General features: G+C 44.8%; 1 protein-coding gene across 1 annotated transcript in view; it reads left to right on the forward strand.

Annotated features, from left to right (window-relative positions):
- The window catches only part of pard3ba (par-3 family cell polarity regulator beta a), a 138,507-nt gene that overhangs the window by 73,001 nt on the left and 40,235 nt on the right, over positions 1–25,271 (forward strand). The window contains exons 13-17 of the mRNA XM_066661722.1: positions 1,649–1,766; positions 3,268–3,391; positions 3,474–3,577; positions 13,954–14,169; positions 18,264–18,456. Of these exons, the coding sequence (XP_066517819.1) occupies positions 1,649–1,766; positions 3,268–3,391; positions 3,474–3,577; positions 13,954–14,169; positions 18,264–18,456 (755 nt within the window). The remainder of the gene's footprint in view (positions 1–1,648; positions 1,767–3,267; positions 3,392–3,473; positions 3,578–13,953; positions 14,170–18,263; positions 18,457–25,271) is intronic.

The raw sequence follows: 25,271 nt of genomic DNA on the forward strand, positions 1-25,271 counted from the left end.
CATCAGAGGGAATGTTTGAGGGAGTCTGTCTTACTTCGACAAAAAGTTTGGGAGTCTGAACTGAAACTCAGACAGCCGAGATTTGCCTGAATGCAGATTTCCCATGTCAGAGATTCTTGACTCGACTCAGACTCTTACTTCTGAGCCTTGAGAGACGCATCTTAACTTCCAAGACTGGAGATAGTGTCACATTTTAGAACTGTCAGACTCTGAGACTCGAGACGCGAGTCATTTTGGGGAGCAAACTTGATTGCTAAGTATGATCAAGACCTACACGTTTGCTCTGCTGTTCGGTATGTAATTTTGAACTCGGGGTCCCAGCTTTGAGGCTATTCCTCCTTGCCCCAAGGAGAGTGTGAGTGGATGCCAAGTTCGAGAAAGATCGACAGCATTTCTGATTTCTACCAGCAGAAAAGTTCTCAAAGCGGACACATGAAAGAAGCGTGGAGTCGTTCACCCGGCCCATGTTTTCCTGTTGTATCCATCTGCTCAGAGCTGTGTTGCATTTTCCTGTCTCTGTTTGAGACACTGCACTCTCCTCCGTCAGCTCACTGATCAGAGTGGAAGCCTGAGACAGGAAGACCTACTTTATGACACATTTTTCTCTCGCTCTTTCTCTCTCACTCTCACTCTCTCTCCCTGTCTCTGTTTCTCTGTGTGTAGCAAGGGAATGTCTTTTGTTTCACACCAGTACGCACTTGGAAATGAGAGGGAGAGAAAGAAAAAATTGAAAAAACATGACATATGCAAAGAGCCATCATCCTTGCTAATGATATGCCCCCACCCTCTCTCTCTCTCTCTCTCTCTCTCTCTTGCCCGTACCCAAATACAATATTACTGCACGCGTATGTTGGAAGGGACTTTGATATGGTGATATCCTAATACCTTTTATGTCCATTCAGCTGACTCTATATGCCTGGGCTTTTGTGAAGTGGTGAATAAAGAGTGTGTGTATGTATGTGTGTGTGTGTGTGTAGTACTATGACAGTATAAAGGCAGTGGAAAGCTTTCCCGCTGTGTGCCCCTGCTCCCAAAAGCTGACAGCTGCCTTTACCAAAGACAGACGCTCATCAATAGACATCAGCCAGCGCTCCACGTCTTCATCTGCTGGTGTCTGCAGCCTTATCTGCTTCAGCTAGGGCTCTCGGATGAGCTGCCGCAGCCGGCCAGTGGCTGGAACCGTGTCCAATCGCCACTTTAATCATTTACCAGCTGGATTTTTTTTTATTTTCTGCACCAGGCAGCTGTGACCCGTTCTTAATTAGTCTGCCACCAACTTTTGTTAAACGAGTGGCCATCAGATGGACATCATCTGGCTCCCTATTCATTACAATGACATTGTGGTCGAGCATTTCCATAGGATTCATGGGTGTAATAGGGAATACCACCAATAAGACGTTCTGAATTTTTTACAGTTTTTGTACAGATAATTAACAATGCTGATGCCATGAACTGCTCATGTGTGCAATCTCCACCCACATTTTACCTATACCTGAGGAAGAGAAGTGCATTTTCTTCATGAATATGTTTTCTCCATAACACATGGGCAGTACCTATTGCTCACCTCATGCATTACAGTGTTCATCTTAGGGATGTGTGTGTGTGTATATATGATACAGGTTTGAATTAACTCCTTTATCTGTTGTAGGAGAGCGGTCAGACCCAAGCCAGAGAGAGCCCTCCTGTCCAGCGCATGGAGAACAGCCAGGCCAACGAAGTTTCCAAGCCTCAGATGGTGGTCAATAGCATCTATGAACGTGTTCCAGGTGAGTACTGTCTTAAAAGAACAGTCCACTCATTGTCCACTTTCATAGACACACCCATCTCCTTTGTTCACATTGTAGATGTAAAGTTAGAGTCAGTAGCTCATCGTTTGCTGCACAATGGGTGGACCACTGTCAGTTCAGCATTGACACTGCTGTGTCTGATCCACTCTGACGATTATGTCAATGGCATTGCAGCGTTGAGAATGATCCACCACCCAGATAAATGCCTACCAGCTCTTGGATCAAAGAACAGGGTGAAAAGGTGCAAGTAAAGTATGCAGAGCAACAGGTGGACTACATTCTGGATTTGGAGAATATGGTCAGTCAGCAACAAGTGCAGAAACAATGAGGCTTTAATGTTACGCCTGGTATGAGGAGGCATCGTCTGCGCTGGAGTTTCAGGAGAAGACGCAGAAGCGATCACAGCTTCTAATGAAGGAATTCATTCTTCGTGCGACAGAAGCAGTGGTCAACCTTAGCCCTGCTGTTGCCGTGATACAGCTCCCAGCGCCGGGCGGCGAGCTCATGTAAACGCAGCGGATGCGCGTCGGCCTGCTAGCGCTCCTCGTTACATTTTTTCCCTGGGCTTTTAACGCGGCAGGCTCTGACCTTGAAATCATTAGGCTGATGAAATGGATTCTAAGTGGGCCGTATTTGCATACGCCGCCATTGTGCACCGACGGATAACAAACTGCTTTAAATTCACTCTATTCTTCTGCACTTCTCTGTCTCTCGCTCGCTCTCGCTCTCGCGCTCTCTCTCTGGAGAGTTGCCGTGCCGACACAAAGCGGCTGCTTTTTCAGGGAAATAAATAAATATATAAATAAAGGGCTTTGTTTTTTGATTAGCGTCTGTTGTCCGTCAAAACTAGCGCTCTGTATTTTTATGTTTTTATTTATTTTTTTAAGCCATTGTGGTGTGTGGGGGAGCTTGGTGGCATTTATTCAGAGCTGGATTTTATTTTGCCGTAATGAGGGCTTTTGTTTTGATGGAGCTACATTATGTGAAAAAGCATCCAAGTACTGTTTAAACAAATGAATAAAAAAAAACAAAAACACACACACCACTGGATAAATACACACCACTGGAGTTACAAAAATAAAGGCGGAACATGCAGTCTACCCACTTACCCATTTACATATGCACTTACTCCCGTGGACAGTTACACACACTCACCTGTGGGCCACTTTTCACACACCAAGTCACTCACAGTCACACCTGTTGACAGTTTTACACATTCACCAAGTCACACACACACCTGTGGAGCCAATTCATCTACAAATATTTATTTGTACTATAGGAGGAAACCTTTGCAGGCACAATGGGAACAAACTCCTCATGGACAGTGACCTGGGGTGGATTTTATTCTGATATTAATGCCAGAGGAGGTTTGGAACTCTGCAGTTAATCAGTCAGCACAAAATTAATGGTTTGCCATTTTGTGGCCGAGTTGCTGTGGTTCCTAAACTCAATTGGATTAACAATGTGATGTTTTTCACAGGACCTCTGAACACCACAAACGGCAGACCGAAAATGCCTGATGAAATGTACAGAGAAGATTTCCCTCCTCCTTCTGGTCTGGACATGGAGTTGGAAAAGCGTCCCCAACAGAACCTACAGAACAGGTCAGAGAAGTCTTCCAGTCATCAGAATTGTGGAAAAGCAAGTATACAGCTGTAGACCATTAGGATGTTGTTGTTGCTACAGAGTTGACAGGGATCCTGCGGGGCATCCCACTTCTCACCAGCAGCCGCAGGCTCAGAGGGGACATGACCTCTACCCAACGAAGACTTCCAGAGCCATGGACTTGGGTAAGCACACAACCCCCACTGGGTGAATTGGTGTTGGTCAGATGGCCCTCTCTCTCCTCCATAAATGAGAACGATGCTAGCCATTTTTCCAGATGTTGGTGGACACTGCTTTAACACGACTCAGATAGGAAATCTTTAATTGATTGCACAGACAATTAGGAGCAGCTGCACATGAGCCTAAGGTCCCCCATGTTTGGTGCCTTCACTTATTCCCAAGTCACATTTTCAGGATCTTCTTCCCAAGGCTTGGGAATGCAGTTTTCCTTCTTTGGAAAATGTTCCATGAAAACAAGACCTCCTCCCTCTTCCTGCTTATTAGCCACTACCTCCACCACATTCTGTCAGGATGACCCCCCCACCCCACCCCTAACCACTTTTCTTTTCCTCCGTCAGAAACAGGGGGATGTTTCATTCCTCAGAAGTGAGGAATTCTGTCAGTTTCCAATTACACTTCATTAGATTGGACTATTGGCTTCTCTCGCCGGAGACAGCGGCCAAACGGATTGGCTTTCGTTCCAGAGGCTGCAGTGTATTTCTTCCGCCATTCCCTGCCTTTGTCCTCTGCATTTGTCTCCACTGATTGTCCCTTTTTCTTTCTTGAGTACTGTTGTCTCAGCAAGGGAAGATATATTATATTTAATAGATGGGTGTGATATCTTGAAAATATCTGATAGGACTAATATACTACATGGTACAAAGGTATTGGGACTTACGTACATTGCACCTGTGACATTCCATTATGACTTTATAGGCATTTCACAGGGCACAGTCATGCTGGAACAAAACAGGGCCTTTCCCAAACTCGTCCAGGAAAGTTGAAAGCGCACAATGGTCCACTAAGTTTAAAACATTAAGATTAGTCTTTACTGGCTCTAAGGGGCCTCGGCCAACCCCTGGAAAAATTACTCTGCAGTTACTGAGTCAGGAGAGTGTTACCAATTGTGCACCTTGTGACCCTGAGATCTTGCTCTGTAATTGTACACAGTCTGCCATTTCATGGCCGAGTTGCTGTGGTTTCTATACGTGTCCAGTTTTCAATTATACCACTCAAAGCTGATTGTGGAATATTTAGGAGGGAAGACAATTCACAGTTCTATTACAGTACAACACTTGAATTCAGTCACTTTTTTTTAAGAGAGAACCATTAATACATAAATATTTTTAAAGGTGCATAATAAAGGTTTAGTGACAATGGAACTGAATGAAACCCATGAATTTAGTAATTAGGTTCATGTGCCTATACTATCCCTATTTTGTCCATATACTGTATTTCATGTCTATAACTGTATGTCAAGTTTGTGAGATACAACTTTTTTTTTTATTATATTTTGTTGTTGATAACTAGTGTCCATATCATAGCACATGGTTATTATGTAGGAAACATCAGCTACACTGTGGACAATGACATTCCTCTTGCACTGATTATGACTTGCAGTGTGTCTAGGAGCATTATCATTCTAAAAGAGGCCATCGCCATTGCAGAATACCATTGGCATGAATGGGTGGGCTTGGTCTGTAACTGATCACAGCATCCAGGGTTTCCCAGCAGAGCGTCACACTACCTGTTTAGTTCAAATAAGTCATGGAAACCATAATTAAGGAATGCAGCTTTGGAATTGATTAATTCATACATTCATTATTTTTTTGGCTAAATCTTGACCAAACACCAAAACTGTTGAGCTGCCGTCGCCTACCGCACAAACCCCAGCTGTGATGAGAAGCCTCTCTGAGTCTCCTCTGGCACGGGTCATCCGTGCCATTTAGTTTTCAGACGCCAGCTCCGTCCGACTCAGCAGCAGCAGCTGTTTGTGTAATGGACTCATAATCAGAGCATTTGAAGCCCATGCCTCGTCCTTTAATGGACCACTCCACCTTAATTAGCTCCTTTAATAACCAGATGGACTTATTAGCCCATCTTCTTTTGACTGAAGGGATGGAGGCCACATCAGAAATGAAAATTGATGGGTCTTCAAATGAATGCATACCCAATGATGCATATATTACAATAGGAATATGGTTATTTACAAAGGTTAAGATCTCCCTAAGAACCCAAGGACCATGCAAAATGTCAAGTGCTTGGTGGAAGGGGATATAGCCCCCCAGCGTTGAGCTTTGGAGGAGTGGAGTCTCTCAAATGATAAATCCCATCCAAACAGTGGCATCAATTATTCATCAAAATCTGCACCTGACCTCATTAATGATGTAGAGGCTGCCATCAGATCCTCACAGGGATGTTCAACGTCTAATGGCAGCAAACGAGGGGCAGCGCCCTATTAACATCCTCCATTTCAGAAGAGAAAAGCCCTTGGCTGTGTTAGGCAGGTGGTTGTAAAGTATTGAGTCAAGTGTAATTGTACAGGAAGTGTGTGCATGTGTGTGTTTATTGTGTTATAGGGATTTTACATATAATTGCATATGCTGGGTTTTAATACATTGTGTGGACTTTCCATAGACATCAATTAATTTTGTGGGGACCTACCTTTACCTCATCCTTAAGAACCACCAGCCTGACCTTGACCTTGATCCTGACCCTTATCCTGATCCTAACCGCAATACTACTTTAACATTGTTTTCCCTTTTGGGTTAAAGGGTTGACCTAGTGGGGACCTGCTTGGTGGAGAATAGTCCACACAACGTGATGTATACCTGATACACTCTCTGTCTCACTCACACACACACACACACACACACACACACCTCCTTCCCCTTGGGTACCCCCAAGTCATATTTGTGTGGCGGGGGAAATGGAGCTCATGAAAAATGAAAAGGCTTATTTAAGAGTAGTTGCAGTGTAATGAAAGCGTATTATTGTGTCCCGTGGTGCGGCGCCGGTGGCAGCAGCTGCTCAGTCCTGTGTCTGCGGATTAGAAGAGTGCCCACACACACACACACACACACACTCTCACACAGTTGGGGCACTGGATTTTGTTTGTAGAGACGTATGTTGTTGTCCGTGCTCAATGCCAAGTGTAGGGCTAGAGGGGTGTGGAACTGTGTTCTGTGGACTGATGGAGCTCCTCCTAACATCTGTAGGATGTGCTAGGATCCAGAAAGCATCAGCATCACTCTCTGGCCTCCCTACTAGCCTTGCAGGCTGCCATCAAATCCTCACAGCAATGTTTTCCTGATGTCAGACGAGTGGGTGTCCGCCGAATTTTGGCCACATTATACACAGAGGCCTAGAGAGAGAGAGAGAGAGGTTCAATATTGAGAAATATATTGCACAAAGGAAACGTATTATGTAGTAGAAAAAAACAGCTATTTTTTGCTTTCCTTTCGTCTTCCTCATTTCATTTCTTCCATCTGTTTTTATTTCTTTTCTCTCCAGTGTTTTTATTTGTTTGTGAAACCTGAGCAGCGTCACCCTGCAGAACAGTCAATATAATACCAGCTATAAACACACGGGCCACTTTATCAGAAACACCCCCTCTTCTACTGTCACTCACTGGCCACTTTATCAGAAACACCCCCCTTCTACTGACACTCACTGGCCACTTTATCAGAAACACCCCCCTTCTACTGACACTCACTGGCCACTTTATCAGAAACACCCCCCCTCTACTGACACTCACTGGCCACTTTATCAGAAACACTCCCCCTTCTACTGACACTCACTGGCCACTTTATCAGAAACACCCCCCTTCTACTGACACTCACTGGCCACTTTATCAGAAACACCCCCCTCTATTGACACTCACTGGCCACTTTATCAGAAACACCCCCCCTCTACTGACACTCACTGGCCACTTTATCAGAAACACCCCCCTTCTACTGACACTCACTGGCCACTTTATCAGAAACACCCCCCCTCTACTGACACTCACTGGCCACTTTATCAGAAACACTCCCCCTTCTACTGACACTCACTGGCCACTTTATCAGAAACACCCCCCTTCTACTGACACTCACTGGCCACTTTATCAGAAACACCCCCCTCTATTGACACTCACTGGCCACTTTATCAGAAACACCCCCCCTCTACTGACACTCACTGGCCACTTTATCAGAAACACCCCCCTTCTACTGACACTCACTGGCCACTTTATCAGAAACAACCCCCCTTCTACTGACACTCACTGGCCACTTTATCAGAAACACCCCCCCTTCTACTGACACTCACTGGCCACTTTATCAGAAACACTCCCCCTCTACTGACACTCACTGGCCACTTTATCAGAAACACCCCCCTTCTACTGACACTCACTGGCCACTTTATCAGAAACACCCCCCTTCTACTGACACTCACTGGCCACTTTATCAGAAACACGCCCCTTCTACTGACACTCACTGGCCACTTTATCAGAAACACCCCCCTTCTACTGACACTCACTGGCCACTTTATCAGAAACACCCCCCTCTACTGACACTCACTGGCCACTTTATCAGAAACACCCCCCTTCTACTGACACTCACTGGCCACTTTATCAGAAACACCCCCCTTCTACTGACACTCACTGGCCACTTTATCAGAAACACCCCCCTCTACTGACACTCACTGGCCACTTTATCAGAAACACCCCCCCTCTACTGACACTCACTGGCCACTTTATCAGAAACACTCCCCCTTCTACTGACACTCACTGGCCACTTTATCAGAAACACCCCCCTTCTACTGACACTCACTGGCCACTTTATCAGAAACACCCCCCTTCTACTGACACTCACTGGCCACTTTATCAGAAACACCCCCCCTCTACTGACACTCACTGGCCACTTTATCAGAAACACTCCCCCTTCTACTGACACTCACTGGCCACTTTATCAGAAACACCCCCCTTCTACTGACACTCACTGGCCACTTTATCAGAAACACCCCCCCTCTACTGACACTCACTGGCCACTTTATCAGAAACACTCCCCCTTCTACTGACACTCACTGGCCACTTTATCAGAAACACCCCCCTTCTACTGACACTCACTGGCCACTTTATCAGAAACACCCCACTTCTACTGACACTCACTGGCCACTTTATCAGAAACACCCCCCTTCTACTGACACTCACTGGCCACTTTATCAGAAACACCCCACTTCTACTGACACTCACTGGCCACTTTATCAGAAACACCCCCCCTTCTACTGACACTCACTGGCCACTTTATCAGAAACACCCCCCCTCTACTGACACTCACTGGCCACTTTATCAGAAACACCCCCCCTCTACTGACACTCACTAGCCGCTTTATCAGAAACACCCCCCCTCTACTGACACTCACTGGCCACTTTATCAGAAACACCCTCCTTCTACTGACACTCACTGGCCACTTTATCAGAAACACCCCCCCCTTCTACTGACACTCACTGGTCACTTTATCAGAAACACCCCCACTTCTAATGACACTCACTGGCCACTTTATCAGAAACACCCCCCTTCTACTGACACTCACTGGCCACTTTATCAGAAACACCCCCCCTTCTACTGACACTCACTGGCCACTTTATCAGAAACACCCCCCGCCCCTCTACTGTCACTCACTGGCCACTTTATCAGAAACACCCCCCCGCCCCTCTACTGTCACTCACTGGCCACTTTATCAGAAACACCCCCCCGCCCCTCTACTGACACTCACTGGCCACTTTATCAGAAACACCCCCCTCTACTGACACTCACTGGCCACTTTATCAGAAACACCCCACTTCTACTGACACTCACTGGCCACTTTATCAGAAACACCCCCCATTCTACTGACACTCACTGGCCACTTTATCAGAAACACCCCCCATTCTACTGACACTCACTGGCCACTTTATCAGAAACACCCCCCATTCTACTGACACTCACTGGCCACTTTATCAGAAACACCCCCCATTCTACTGACACTCACTGGCCACTTTATCAGAAACACCCTCCTTCTACTGACACTCACTGGCCACTTTATCAGAAACACCCCCCTTCTACTGACACTTACTGGCCACTTTATCAGAAACACCCCCCTCTACTGACACTCACTGGCCACTTTATCAGAAACACCCCCCCCTCTACTGACACTCACTGGCCACTTTATCAGAAACACCCCCCCCTCTACTGACACTCACTGGCCACTTTATTTGATTGATTGATTGATTGATTGATTGATTGTGTGTTTTGTTTCCAGTGGCAGATGAGAGCAGACTAGCAGTCATGCAAGCACATAGAAATGGAAATTATTGGACACACACACACACACACACACAAACACCTATGTAATTAACAAGACATGTAACAACAGTGAAATTCCCTGTGAGTATTCTGGATTGAAGCCAAATATCTTTTTTGTTCATTTTAAACACCGGTGACACCCAGACGGTGGTTTGTTTGTGCGTGCGGCGCCCAGGTTCTCTCCCCTCTCTGTTCAGACCTTTGGGAGATGCTGCAAATGTGTTTATGTTGTGTTTGTGGTGTGTATATTTAGCCGTCCCGCTCTGACCATCAGCCGGACAGTGTTCCCGGTGAAAGACAGGGAACGCTGTGACCCCAGACCATGGGGGAGAGAGAGAGAGAGATAGGAGCGGAAACCTGACTCCAGCCTCAGTGCAGTTAGACAGAGGCTACAACTGATTACACTCAACCACAACACACACACACACACACACACACGCACACACACAGACAGAGAGTGCTGTTGTAATTGACTTAGCACTGTGAGAGTGTGAGAGCAGCAACCACGTATACATTATTCAGCACCACACACACACACACACACACACACACACACACACACACACACGAGCAGGAATAGTGAAGGGTGGTCTCTGACTTTTTGCCCAGTGCTGGACAGCCCCACCCTCCCAGGGGTTTGATGTCCACGCTGGGTCTGTCTCCTCGGACGCTGAGCGCGGGCTGCCGCTGTTTATTGGGGTGTGTGTTTACAGATGTGAGAGCTGATGGCTAGAGACAGGTCTGGGACGGCTTTGCTGACGCACTCGTTTTTTTTTCCCTCCGCCCCTCCCTTGCTCCTTCCTTTCTTCGTCCAACGCCAGCGGCCAGCTCAGAGCGCTCGGACATATTTCATTACTGAGACGGCCTTTAAGAGTCCAGCACTCGCACTTTAATCTCACTAAAACCTCCCAGCTAAAGCCCTCCATCACTCCCTCTCTCTCTCTCTCTCTCTCTCTCTCTCTCTCTCTCGCTCTCTTTCTGTTCTACTCAAATCTATTTCACTCTTTCTTTCTTCATCTCTGTCAATTCATTTTCTCTCTTTTTCTTTTCTCTTTCTTTTTTCTTTGTTTTTCTCTTGTTCTTTCTTTCTTTCTTTCTTTCTTTTCATTCTCTTTCTTTTTTTCTTTCTTATTTTTTTCTCTTGCTTTCTCTTTCTCTCTCTCTCTCTCTCTCTCTCTCTGTCTGTCTTTCTGTCTGTCTCTCATCCGTGACCCCTGGGATGAGTTGGAGTGGGGTGTTTATGAAGCAGAACTAATCCTCCATCGTCAGCATCTGACCTCTGTAACGCTGCCATGGCTGAATGCCATCAAATCCTCACAGGAGTTTTCAGAAATAATGAGTTCTCATTGGTCGCTAAATTCACACAATCACGGGAGTCAACAGTTGGCGTCAGAATCATTAGCTGAGTTCATAACGGTGACTGTTACAGGTAAATTACAGGCTTATTACAGTGGGTGGATGGGACATTCAAAGCCTTGTGGAAAACACACATGAACTAAACACTGTATACTGTGTCTACTCCACATTGTCCTCAGTCTTCAGGCATTTCCTTATAAGGATGTTTTACGGGTTCCCCCGTGGTCAGGAGCCAAGAAGCCGTCAGGGCCGGTTACACACAGGTTTACACACTTATTAAACACTCTCGAGCCACTAATGCAACTCCTACTGAGTGCGCTGTAAAATCGGTGACACACTGTACGGAGACGTGCTACACCTCTAGGTTTCTGCAGACAGACGTGGTGTGTTTCTAATACATGCGTGGTCATGTGGTCACTGCAGGGCCTGATTCGCTGGTGAAATTCCAGGCTGTTTCACGTTTGATTTGTTGTGTATTTGGAAAATCAGTCGGTGTTTGTGTGTCATTCGCACCGTGGGGATGAATACACTCACTCTGTGAGGACTTGATTCCTTCTGAGGTCCAAAAACAGTTTATTTTAGAGGAAGGGTAAGGTTATGGTTAGGTTTAGAGGTAGGGTAAGAAGTAGTTAGTGTTAGGGTTGGGGTACGAGTAAGTATCTGGATAATGAAGGTCATTGTGTGTGATGTCCCCAAAATGCATATTAACTAAGAGTTATTTTTATTATTATTTTTTTTATTATTATCAGTTAGTTGGTTTATGAGGTAGCGTCCAAATCCAGTTCTTCCAGAATTGTGCACTATATAGTTAGTAATGTAGGGAATAGTGACTATGGGGCTGTTTAGTTGGTCAGCGCCACTAGAAAATGGCAGAACCTTGTATCAATGCACTACATAATAAGAAGGGAAACAGTTTGGGACATGGCCCAATTGTAAAATATATATTCATTCATTCATTCATTATCTGTAACCCTTGTCCAGTTCAGGGTCATGGTGGGTCCAGAGCCTACCTGGAATCATTGGGCGCAAGGCAGGAACACACCCTGGAGGGGGCGCCAGTCCTTCACAGGGGAACACAGACAACGTGTGATTTTGGACTGTGGGAGGAAACCCATGCGAACACAGGGCGAACACACCACACTCCTCACAGACAGTCACCCGGAGGAAACCCACGCAGACACAGAGAGAACACACCACACTCCTCACAGACAGTCACCCGGAGGAAACCCACACAGACACAGAGAGAACACACCACACTCCTCACAGACAGTCACCCGGAGGAAACCCACACAGACACAGGGAGAACACACCACACTCCTCACAGACAGTCACCCGGAGGAAACCCATACAGACACAGAGAGAACACACCACACTCCTCACAGACAGTCACCCGGAGGAAACCCACGCAGACACAGAGAGAACACACCACACTCCTCACAGACAGTCACCCGGAGGAAACCCACACAGACACAGAGAGAACACACCACACTCCTCACAGACAGTCACCCGGAGGAAACCCACGCAGACACAGAGAGAACACACCACACTCCTCACAGACAGTCACCTGGAGGAAACCCACGCAGACACAGAGAGAACACACCACACTCCTCACAGACAGTCACCCGGAGGAAACCCACACAGACACAGGGAGAACACACCACACTCCTCACAGACAGTCACCCGGAGGAAACCCACACAGACACAGGGAGAACACACCACACTCCTCACAGACAGTCACCCGAAGGAAACCCATGCAAACACAGAGAGAACACAACACACTCCTCACAGACAGTCACCTGGAGCAGGAATCGAACCCACAACCTCCAGGTCCCTGGAGCTGTGTGACTGTGACACTACCTGCTGCGCCACCGTGCCGCCCATATATATTTATTTATATGATTGTTTGTTTGTTTGTTTTTTTATGAAAAGTGCCAATTTGGACTCTCCACCGTTTCCTGCATGACGTTTTGACTCCTCAAGTGCCTGTCATTTTTTTCCTTCTTTTTTTCCCCCCTCATCAACCCTTTTTTTTCTAGAACACACCCAATATCCTTTCTTCCTCCTCGTCCACTTCATCCTTGACATTCCCGTCTTCCTCCTTCCATCTCTCCTCCTTTTTCTCGTCCTCCTCCTTTTATCACTCTCAACACTCCTCCTACTCGCCCTGACCCTTCACCTCAGCCTTCAGCTGCTCTTCCTTGCACCCTTCCTCTCTCTCTCTCTCTCTGTCTCTCTCTTCTACTGTACTTTCTCTCTGCTACCGTAGGCTAATACGCTGTTAGGGGTCTTACTGGCGTAGGGTGGTCTGGTCACCCTACTGTACCCTAGTGCACTACACTCACCACTTTACACTGATCAGCCAAAACATTAAAATCACCTCCTTGTTCCTACACTTTCATCTGTTGTTCTGCAGACACAGCAAATCCTCAAGTGTTAAATCAACACTATTAGAGTTAACTTAACACGGGAGAATTTACTGTGTACTTTGTTAGCCTCCTTTCACCCAGTTCTTCAATGCCCAGGACCCCCACAGTACCACCAGTGACACTGATGTGGTTTTGGGTTTTGGGGAAATTTCAAGAATGAGGTAAAAGGTATAAAGTATGCAGAGCCACAGATGGACTACAGTCTGGAATTGTAGAGTATGGTCCATGGATAGAAACAAGGAGGATTTGCATATGGGTTTAACTTCAAAACAAGCAGAAATGGTCAGAAACACAGACCTGAATGTAAAGGTCACCCTGGCCTCCCAAGGGTCAAGTGTCCATCACTTTTTTTCTTACTTCTTAAATGTTATTTCTTGTCTTCTCACACTTATCCATCGTACCGTTCTGTGTCTGTCTCCTCCCTCCATCCTCCCTCCTCCTCACTCCCTCCCCTTAGTGCCCCCAGTGTCCGGAGGTCAGCCTGTGGGCCCGACGCTGGGCCTGCACAAGTCCAGCTCCTTGGAGAGTCTGCAGACGGCCATGGAGGAGGTCAGCAAGAGCGAGGAGCCTTTCCATCGTCCAGCCGTCCACATGGTCCGAGGCCGGGGCTGCAACATGAGCTTCAGGCAGGCCATCGACAAGTCCTACGATGGACCGTCCGAACCGGACGACGGTAAGGAGACAAACTTGTCCCCACACCTGCAGGTGGCTTCTGTTCACCTGCTCGTTATTTGATCTGTCCAGTCCACGTTAAATGGCATAACTTTCACATACTTGTGGCTCTTTTCCCTCTTAAATAATGCAGCATTTTCACTGTCACTTTTCCCACATGTTTACAATTTACATCCTGGTACCTTCATTCCACCTTAAATGGCTTGACGGGCACTATCTCCTACCTCTATTCCACCTTAAAATATGTTGAATTTACATACTGACACCTTCATTTACCCTTAAATAGTGTAAGAATTGCTTATGTTCCACCTTAAATTTTGTACCATTTACATTCTGTTGCTTCCTGCTCACCTTAAATGGTGTGACAGTCACATTCCGGTGTCTACATTCCACCTTAAATGGTGTGACAGTCACATCCTCCTGTCTCTGTTCCACATTTAATAAGTTGATCACATACATTTTGCTGCCTCTGTTCCGCCTTAATTTGTGTTGCATTTACATTCAGGTGCCTTTGATAACCATTAAATGGGGTGGCAGTCACAGTCTGGCATGTCTGGTCCGCCTTAAATGGTTTGATATTTACATTCTAGTGAGTGGTGCATTCTTTAAGGTGGAGCTACTGAAACAAATAAGGAGTTTCTTTTTTTTTTGTCCTCTATCACTTAGTATAAGATACAAGATGCTTCTTTATGAATAGCACACACAACTGTGTAATACATGTAATTACATGGTTATAAATGGTAATAATGCAAAATATCTCTAAATCTTAATGTTGGAGGTGGGGGCAGTTGAGAGATTAGCATGGTATTATTTAATGTGGTATTATTTCCAGTGAACATTGCAGTAATAAGCCATTAATGAAAAGCATGTGGTTGAATACAGAATGAGGCGGGCTGTGCTTATAAATGAGAGTGTAATAAAGCGTGTAATAAACTGTGCCAAACACATGGTTAGTGTTAGCCTTTTCACAGCAGACACACGCCTGGCCTCGCTGTAACTCCACAACACTCACTGGACACTGGGAAACCTCCTGAAGCCCCTCTGCATTGGGGACCTTTCCCCGGCTCAGAGAAGACTCAGGGTTTAATCAAGGAGCCGGTGATTTCTGCTTTTTTTTTATTATTATTATTTCTGAGGTTTAGTGATGCTGAGTCAGCAATCTACTCACTTTATTATACACAGTCTCAGAGAGAGAGAGAGAGAGAGAGAGACACAGAGACAGAGAGAGACACACACACAGAGACAGAAAGAGAGAGAGAGACAGAGACACAGAGAGAGAGAGAGAGACACACACAGAGACAGAAAGAGAGAGAGAGACAGAGACACAGAGAGAGAGAGAGAGACACACACAGAGACAGAGAGAGAGAGAGACAGAGACACACACAGAGAGAGAGAGACACACACAGAGACAGAGAGAGAGAGACAGACAGAGAGAGACAGAGAGACAGAGAGAGAGAGAGACAGACAGAGAGAGAGAGAGAGACAGAGACAGAGAGAGAGAGAGACACACAGAGAGAGAGAGAGACACAGAGCCAGAGAGAGAGAGAGAGACACAGAGACAGATAGACAGAGAGAGAGACACAGACACAGAGAGAGAGATGTAGTATATAAGGAGAGAGGTGTAGTATATAAGAAGAGAGAGAGAGATTTAGTTAATATTGGAGAGAGAGAGAGGTGTAGTATATAAGGAGAGAGAGAGAGAGAGGTGTAGTATATAAGGAGAGAGAGAGGTGTAGTATATGAGGAGAGAGAGACAGAGAGAGAGAGAGATGTAGTATATAAGGAGAGAGAGAGAGAGAGAGATGTAGTTAATATTGGAGAGTGAGAGAGAGAGGTGTAGTATATAAGGAGAGAGAGAGATGTAGTATATAAGGAGAGAGAGAGAGATGTAGTTAATATTGGAGAGAGAGAGAGAGAGAGAGAGAGGTGTAGTATATAAGGAGAGAGAGAGAGAGATGTAGTTAATATTGGAGAGAGAGAGAGATGTAGTTAATATTGGAGAGAGAGAGAGAGAGGTGTAGTATATAAGGAGAGAGAAAGAGAGAGAGAGAGATGTAGTATATAAGGAGAGAGAGATGTATTTAATATTGGAGAGAGAGGCGTAGTATATGAGGAGAGAGAGAGAGAGAGATATAGTTAATATTGGAGAGAGAGATGTAGTTAATATTGGAGAGAGAGAGATGTAGTTAATATTGGAGAGAGAGAGAGAGAGGTGTAGTATATAAGGAGAGAGAGAGAGGTGTAGTATATAAGGAGAGAGAGAGAGGTGTAGTATATAAGGAGAGAGAGAGAGAGGTGTAGTATATAAGGAGAGAGAGAGAGAGGTGTAGTATATAAGGAGAGAGAGAGAGAGGTGTAGTATATAAGGAGAGAGAGGGAGGTGTAGTATATAAGGAGAGAGAGGGAGGTGTAGTATATAAGGAGAGAGAGGGAGGTGTAGTATATAAGGAGAGAGAGGGAGGTGTAGTATATAAGGAGAGAGAGGGAGGTGTAGTATATAAGGAGAGAGAGAGAGATGTAGTATATAAGGAGAGAGAGAGAGGTGTAGTATATAAGGAGAGAGAGAGAGGTGTAGTATATAAGGAGAGAGAGAGAGGTGTAGTATATAAGGAGAGAGAGGGAGGTGTAGTATATAAGGAGAGAGAGGGAGGTGTAGTATATAAGGAGAGAGAGGGAGGTGTAGTATATAAGGAGAGAGAGAGGTGTAGTATATAAGGAGAGAGAGAGAGATGTAGTATATAAGGAGAGAGGTGTAGTATATAAGGAGAGAGAGAGGTGTAGTATATAAGGAGAGAGAGAGAGGTGTAGTATATAAGGAGAGAGAGAGAGGTGTAGTATATAAGGAGAGAGAGAGAGAGGTGTAGTATATAAGGAGAGAGAGAGAGAGAGATGTAGTATATAAGGAGAGAGAGAGAGAGGTGTAGTATATAAGGAGAGAGAGGTGTAGTATATAAGGAGAGAGAGAGAGAGAGGTGTAGTATATAAGGAGAGAGAGAGAGGTGTAGTATATAAGGAGAGAGAGAGGTGTAGTATATAAGGAGAGAGAGAGAGAGGTGTAGTATATAAGGAGAGAGAGAGAGAGGTGTAGTATATAAGGAGAGAGAGAGAGAGAGGTGTAGTATATAAGGAGAGAGAGAGAGAGGTGTAGTATATAAGGAGAGAGAGAGAGAGGTGTAGTATATATGGAGAGAGAGGTGTAGTATATAAGGAGAGAGAGAGAGAGAGGTGTAGTATATAAGGAGAGAGAGAGAGGTGTAGTATATAAGGAGAGAGAGAGATGTAGTATATAAGGTGAGAGAGATGTAGTATATAAGGAGAGAGAGAGGTGTAGTATATAAGGAGAGAGAGAGATGTAGTATATAAAGAGAGAGAGAGAGATGTAGTATATAAAGAGAGAGAGATGTATTTAATATTGGAGAGAGAGAGGCATAGTATATAAAGAGAGAGAGAGAGAGAGCCAGGAACACTGCAGTATGTCGAGGCTGTGCTGTTAAATGAGAGGAGGCAGGTTTGTGTAAACACACTGGAGAATGTGTCCTGTGTTAATGAATGTGTTTGTTGGCTCCTGGGTGCTGGTCAGCAGCTCCACTGACCGCCGCTGGACCCTGCCCACTGTTTATAAATCTGTCTTCCTGACTTTCAGCTGCTTTCAAAAGGTTACCACAATATTTCTTCATTTCCCCCAGCATCCCACTCCCCTGTCCGTTCCAGTCCGGCCCCCTCCCCTCCGGCCGCTGCCTTGCTCCTGTCAGGGTGCACAAACCAACTGACCACAGCTCAGCGGGGGACGGTACATTGTGTTTATAGTACAGGGAGAAATGGAGGTAAAGTGGAGTTAGCCTGGTTTGACGTTAGTTCTTCCATAGCTGGATGGTCACTACGTTTATACCTTATGGTCCCAAGTGGATCAGACACAGCAGTACTGCTGGAGTTTTTAAACCTTGTGTCCACTCACTGTCCACTCTGAGACGCTCCTCCCTCGTTGGTCCACCTTGTAGTCCTTCATCAGTGGATTCAGGACGCTGTGGGGGGTTGTTGGGGTCTGTGGACTGCACTTTGGTCTCATTTTCCTTGCTCTGTGTGTCACTTTTGCAGACTATTCTGATGACAGCTCCGACCGGGACACTCCTGCGAGCAGCTCCTCACGTCAGGATCTTGAGGAAGGGGCTAAGGAGAAGAAGAAGAAGACCAAGAAGAAGATGGACAAGAAGAGCAAGGCCAAGAAGAAGGACGACGTGGTGGAGGACCCGGAGAAGAAGGGCAAGAAGAAAGGGTTCGCACTGTTGAGGTAGGAGACAGCAGCTTCTATAGAAGGACTGCTCTGATTGGTTAGATTTTGAAGGTAATTTTAATGAGAAAAATAAACACCAACACTTTTTATACAATTCTGAGGACGTTTCCACATCATTTGCTGCTCTCGAGTCGGTGTCTGCACTAGAAACTGTAATCTGTAAATGGGTATAAAAAAAAAACAAAAAACAAAGCGTCTCGGTCCGGCTTCACTTTCCCTCTCTCTGCTCACGGCAGAGAAACACCGTCTGGAGGTATTTAGACAGCAGAGAGACTCCAAAAGCTTAAAAGCACAAACTGAGATGAGGATATTACAGATGACTTCAACTCCAGCCACGTTCAAACAGCAGTCGTTTTTGTTTTAACATTGTGGGGAAACACAATACCCCACAAGGAGGAGTGGAAGCATGCTGTAAAACAGTTCCAGTGCCTTACTCCCTAAATAGTGCACTTCACAGATAACACTACCTCACCACTGCACTGTGTGCTACAGGAGAGCTACAGTATCTTAGTTCTACCTCTGATGCTACAGACTCTATCCTAGTGCTGCTGCTGGCATTGCAGGAAAAAAAAAACAAAGACCAGAAGCTGATTGTTGTCTATGCACTGCCTTATTCCTTTCTCTGCTTTTTTTAATCCCTATCTAGATCCAAACAATTACGCCGTTACACCCTGCAATCAGCAATTTGTCAAACCAATTTTTGCTCATATCTTTCTACTTTCCTGTCGAGTCTCAAATTGTCTTTCTTAGATGCTGCCTTTCCTTTCCGCTACGAGCCTCAGTTGTGTTGGTGTTAATTCCACTGTGTTCAAGTGTTAACAAGATTTTTGCGACTTTTACTTCTGTTTTCTTGACGTTTGGATGTCCCTGATAATGTGAAATGTGCATAAAATTACACTTTCCAAATGCGCTGCACGTGGCAAACCATAAAGGAGTTGTGTGCTAAGGTTTGCATAAAAGCGCCATGAATGTGTTAACATAATTTCAAACTAGCAACATGAATGTTGCCCCGTGTGTTACTAAACATTTGCCCATCAGTGGTACATGACTCACAGTGGATTCTTGTTATTGAGTGTATTGGTCAAGACTCTGATCAGTTTTTGACATGTGTCTAAAAGAGTGGAAGCAGGGTTTGAAGACTCCAGCTGCACTTGCTGTGACTGATCCAGTCTCAACAGTGCATCACGCACCAGCCCACCACCACCACGTGAGTGTCGCAGCGGTGCTGAGAATGATCCACCACCTCACCTGCAGCTTTACTACCCACACTTTCAAAGTTTGTAGTGTGTCCGAGACTCAAGTTTGTCCACTGTTCTTTTTTTAAGAGGCTTAAGGCAGTGATGGTCAGAAGGAGCCACACTGCTGACCCAGTCTGTGATGAAAGCAAAGGGCAACAGCACTGGGCTGAGATTAGAGAGGGCCCCCTGATGCAGCTGCACGCTGAGGCCCAGTGGTAATTACTGCGCTATGGTAATTAAAGACATGGAAAAGTCCACCTCAGCAGCAGTCCCCAGCAAGAGCGGACAGCAAGGAAGCCCACTGATTTTCTAAATTGAGGGGCTTATCTTTAGTAGGGATTTACTTTATGTGAGATGCATTTTAATACTGACCAATAGAGAGTCTTGAATGTCTAGGAGTTGCTAAATAACAAGTGTTTTGAGACAGGGTTATACATGGGTTGCCTGAGATGTCTCTGTGTAGCGGGGACGTATTCGTTACTGAAACACACAAATGAGATGAAAATATCCAGAGATCAGCTAGACACTAATTTGACAGGGAAATATGATATAACAACTGTGAGTGCAGAAACTTTAATTTTATAACCTACACTGTGCCCTACATGGGGTGTAGAGACTTTTGGGGTTCGGCCTCTGATTCAGTGCAGCATGTAAACGTCTCTAGCTGATCATATCATATTTTCAGGCGAAGAAAACTGCTTTAATAAACTTTAAGCCAAATTGGAGGAATATCTGAGGCAGACAGTCGCGATAAATCATTTTTCTCGAATAATCTGTTCCACTCTCAGATCCCAGGGACAGTGGGGTCAGATTTTTTACCTGTAAACAGGGGGAAAGACGGAGAACTATAAGAAGATGTGGCTTGTGTTTATAGTATCTTACACAACAAAAACAAAATACAAGTAAAATGAGATGATTACTGAAGCTTGTATATGATGAAAATGCTAATATGGCTAACAGTGTATAGTGGCAATTTTCTTCTCATTAAGCACCACTGTTGTTAATTGTTTTTCACTTTGGCTGGAGACCATCAAACCAAACAGCAGTGTACAGATATCTATTTTAGAGCACTCACAGAAGTGTAGAAGCTGTTACTGCAGCAAAAGAGGACAAACTACCTGCAAATACCTTTCATTTCTGCAAAATCTGTGTTTGACTGCAATTCAACAGAAAAAATATAAGATGATTCTTCCTATTATTTTTGTTAAACTACTACTTTAATCCCAGTTTCTTTATCCCAAAGCTCTTTTTCAAAGGGCTCCAGCTCGTCTTCTGCTGCAGTGATGAAACAACAAGGCGGTAGTGGACAGATCTGTTCTCTCCGTGATTGCTTCCAGAGATGTTCATTTTCCCTCAGTTCTCCTCTTGTTTACCAGCTCCAGCGAGTGTCATTTCTGTTTCCTTCCAAGCCTCGATTTTTTTTCTCTCTCTCCCTGATAAACCTGCCAGGAACACTTAATGACGGCAGAATTGGCAGCCTACCGTCTGCGAGCTGCATCCAGATGAGTCCTTGCTTTTTCGGCCTGGCTCGCGTATCCCCGGCTGTCTCATTATTGAATGCGAAATGTGACTTAATTAGCTCTAATGTTACAAAGCCGTCAACATCTACTTGTCTACGGTGGTGTTTCTGCTCGAACAGAGGAGGGAAAAAGAAATGGTTTGGAAAGATTGTGAGACTAATTCGTGGCCCGTGAAAGATGAGCTCTGACGTAGCAGAACAAATTGGAGCCGGTCATTTGTTTCCTCCTTTTTCGAGGAGTTATTTATTTATTTTATTTATTAGTTTTTCATGGTTATTGGGATTTGGAACATTGGGTGTTGGGACACTGGGCAATGGCATGATGTTTGTTGGTACACTGGGCTTTGGAAAATGGAATTGTAACTTTGTGATAAGTAACTTTCAGCAGCAGGACACTGGCTATTGAAACACTGGATCTTTGGTCTTTGGGAGCTTGGGCTGTTTGGGCTGTTGGGACGATGAGCGATGGGACACTGGGTATTGGAACACTGCGTGTTGGGGCACTGGGCATTGGAACACTGGGAGTTGGGACACTGGGTGTTCGGACACTGAGTGTTGGGACACTGGGCATTAGGACACTGTGTGTTGGGACATTTATGATTGCAACACTGGGCTTTGGGACACTTATGATTGGGACACTGGGCACTGGACACTGGGTTTATAATGACATCCTATAAGGTGTGTGGGTGTGTGAACATTGGTAAGAAATGTTCTGCAGCCTGTGTCACTGCAAATTTGACAGTGTTCTAGACAAGGCTCTAGATAGCAGGGTGTATCTTTACTCCACACTGTTCTGCACTTTGTACAGATGTATCACAGCAGTGCTGTATCGTTACCTAATGGAGTGGAGGTATTTTTGAAATGCATTTTCCTCTTCTAGACGTCCCGTCTAATGTGTCTCTGCTGCGAGAAATTCCAGACCTAATGGAATCATGGCCACATCACATTTCTCCCAGGAAAAACGCATTCAGACAGATAGACAGGAACTTTATTGATCCCAGAGGAAAATGCAGTTAGAGCAGCAAACTGTACACTGTACACCTCCCCCAACACGGACTGGAGGAGTAAGGCATGCAGAGGATTCTATAAAGTCTATGAAATGCTTGTTTTCTTATATTTGTGACATCATAAATCTCCCTGATATTTAACCACCTGATGGAATCTGAGGTAAATATGAGCCATTCTTTGTTAACAACATTAGCATCAGCTGCAGTTCCTTCTGCTGAGTCTTGGTTGTTCTGTGAACATGATTTTATAGGGATTCTAATTTTGTGTCTTTATTCCACTCGGTGGTTTGAGTCTTGGTTTGGTTCTATCTACTGAGTCTTGGTTCCTCTTGTTGCTTCTTTCTACTGAGCCTTGGTTCCCCTCAATGGTTCTTCATTTTGAGCTTTGGCTCCTTTCAGTGGTTGTACCTACTAAAGCTTGGTAACTCTCAGTGGTTCTTTATTTTGAGTCTTGGTTTCTCTCTGATTCTTTGTTTTGTGTCTTGGTTCCTCTCAGTGATTTGTCAATTTGAGTCTTGTTTCCTCTCTAAGACATCTTTTTCAGTCTTGGTTCTTCTCTAAGACTCTTCATTCTGAGTCTTGGTTCTTCTTCTTTTTGGAGTCTGGGTTCCTCTCAATGTTTTTTTCATTTTGAGTGTTGGTTTAGTCTTATATGTTGAGACTTGTTTCCTCTCAGTGGTTGAACCTGCTGAGTTCTTTATTTTGAGTTTTGGTTCCTCTTTGATTCTTTGTTTTGAGTCTTGGTTCTTCTCTAAGACTCTTCATCATGAGTCTTAATCCTTCTCTGTATCTCTGTTGTGAGTCTGGGTTTGGTTTTATCTGCTGAGCCTTGGTTCCCCATAATGGTTCTTCAGTTTCACTTTTCCTCCTCACCTTGTTTTCAACCACAGCTTCAAATCCATCTTCAAATCCAGGCAGCAGCATTCCATTGTAGCCTTGCTGCCCCAAAATCATGCACACTCATCCTCTGTTTACACTCCTGTTTATGACTGCAGTCACCATCCCACTTTCAGTTTTGGGAAGAAACCCAAATCCGACTCGACCCCAAGCCCATTAGCGTGGCCGTTCCGCTTCTGCCAGGGTTTCGTCAGGATAGCAATACGTCGTAGTCACAGATTATGCTTTAGTCCGGCCGAGCCGGGGGCTGCAGCAGCTTAGAGTTTGCGGAGCTTGTTTACACGAGAGCGGGGGGCTTTGACAGTAATCTGTGACGAGCTGAATTGGAGATGATGCTTTAATTTACTTAACTTTTTCCTCTTTCCTGCATCTTCTTTTAAACAACTGGGCCGTGTTTTGCAGAACTTTCCGGTGAGTCTCGGCCGTCAGTGGCTTGAAACATAACGTGGCGGTGGATTTCAATTCATGGGATTATAAATATGCCAAAGTATGTTTGATTCACACAGAGCACAATTAGTCTCACTCTCTAGGAGGGCAGGACAGCCCCCGCTCTCCTCATCTTCCCTGGCATCTCTCAGCTCATGTGACAGATCTGGGAAGTTTTCATTCCTATACGTTGAATCAGTTTGTAAACCAAAGACTAATTTAATTATTTATATATTTAATGTGCTATGCAACACAAAATCATTAAATCTGTCAGCATCACCCATCTGAGTCAGTGGGCGGGGTCTACCTATTTACATGTTGATTGGTTCCACAGCACAGTAAAGATGGAAGATTAAATGAAAGTTTCCTAATTTAAAAAAAATTAAATTTGTTGTGTTGATGTATAGAAGCTTCTATTTTTAAAATGAAATCCAACATTTAACAAATAAACTAAACAGTGTTAATCACTTATATACTGTATGTATTTGTGTATTTATATTATTATGTCATACATATCCCTCCATACGGGGGCACTGTTTGCAAATAGAGGAAACTCACCGATGGCTGGAATTTGAGATAATAATACTATTTAAGGTACCCAAGGTTTGGAATGTGTAAGCCCGCTACTTGGTGAGTTTTGGACTTCCAGTAACTTTCTTGAACCATTGAGAATAGTGATAACTGTAGTCCAGTCTACATCTAATTCCACCGTGGATAAGGTCTCACCTCACACAAGGAGACTAGGAATTCCAGTTGATCCAATCTGCCTTGCTATGCCCAAGTGCGCTTGACCTGTTTACTTCCAACTTCTTAAAACCTTTTACGAGTGTGATATGTGGCGTCAGTCTACGTTCGATAACGCCAACGAACCCCAAAAATCCCAACCGTGGAAGCCGTCTTCCTTTGGGTCACACTGGATTATCCTGGAGCAGTTATCATCCAAATAGCAGCAGTTTACAAGGGAGATTAAACACATTAAACAGTCTAATCTGATTATTGAAGCATGTGATGCTGCTGAACTGACTCCGATATGGATTCTGATAGGGATGAAACACTGAGAGATCCTCCCCTCCCTTTTCAAATCCACTTATCTTATGGGAACTGATAGTTGGGCCAAAAGAACCCAAGTGGATGGGGAAAGAAGCTTTTGAGTCTTGCCATCAATATAACATTGGTATTCCACACTGACTGACTGAGAAGTTTACAGTACATTTTTAAGTAGCATGGTCCATATGTGGTCAGCAGTGGTTAATAAAGCCTTTGCTAATCTGTAATTGTATGGCTTTTCAATAATATGTATATAATAAATTATAATCAATAACTAACATAGCATCATACCCTTCTCGCATTGGACTCTATTTAATTGGCAAGTCGATATTGTACATGCATATTTTGGCTGTTCCAGACACAATCATATCTTGTAATGACTTTGTCACCCTTGTTGTTCATGAAAAGGCAATGGTGGAGGCTAAAGCATCCAACATGAGATGATATGGATTTTAATGCAATCAATGCCATCCAGTTTTCACAGATTTGGTCCAGCATGTATGGTGAAGTGGGGAACACCTACTGCTACAGCGCCACTTAATTTCAGAAGAAACTTTGGGTGAAAAAAAAAATGCAGCCATATTTTCAGGCCATTGCTGCTGATCCTAAATGTAAGTGGTGTTCACCTCCTCCACAGACCCCAGCCTGAAGTTACTGCTCCACCGAGAGATATGAACG

Source organism: Hoplias malabaricus, chromosome 2 (assembly GCF_029633855.1).
Source record: "Hoplias malabaricus isolate fHopMal1 chromosome 2, fHopMal1.hap1, whole genome shotgun sequence".
Taxonomy (NCBI): Eukaryota; Metazoa; Chordata; class Actinopteri; order Characiformes; family Erythrinidae; genus Hoplias; species Hoplias malabaricus.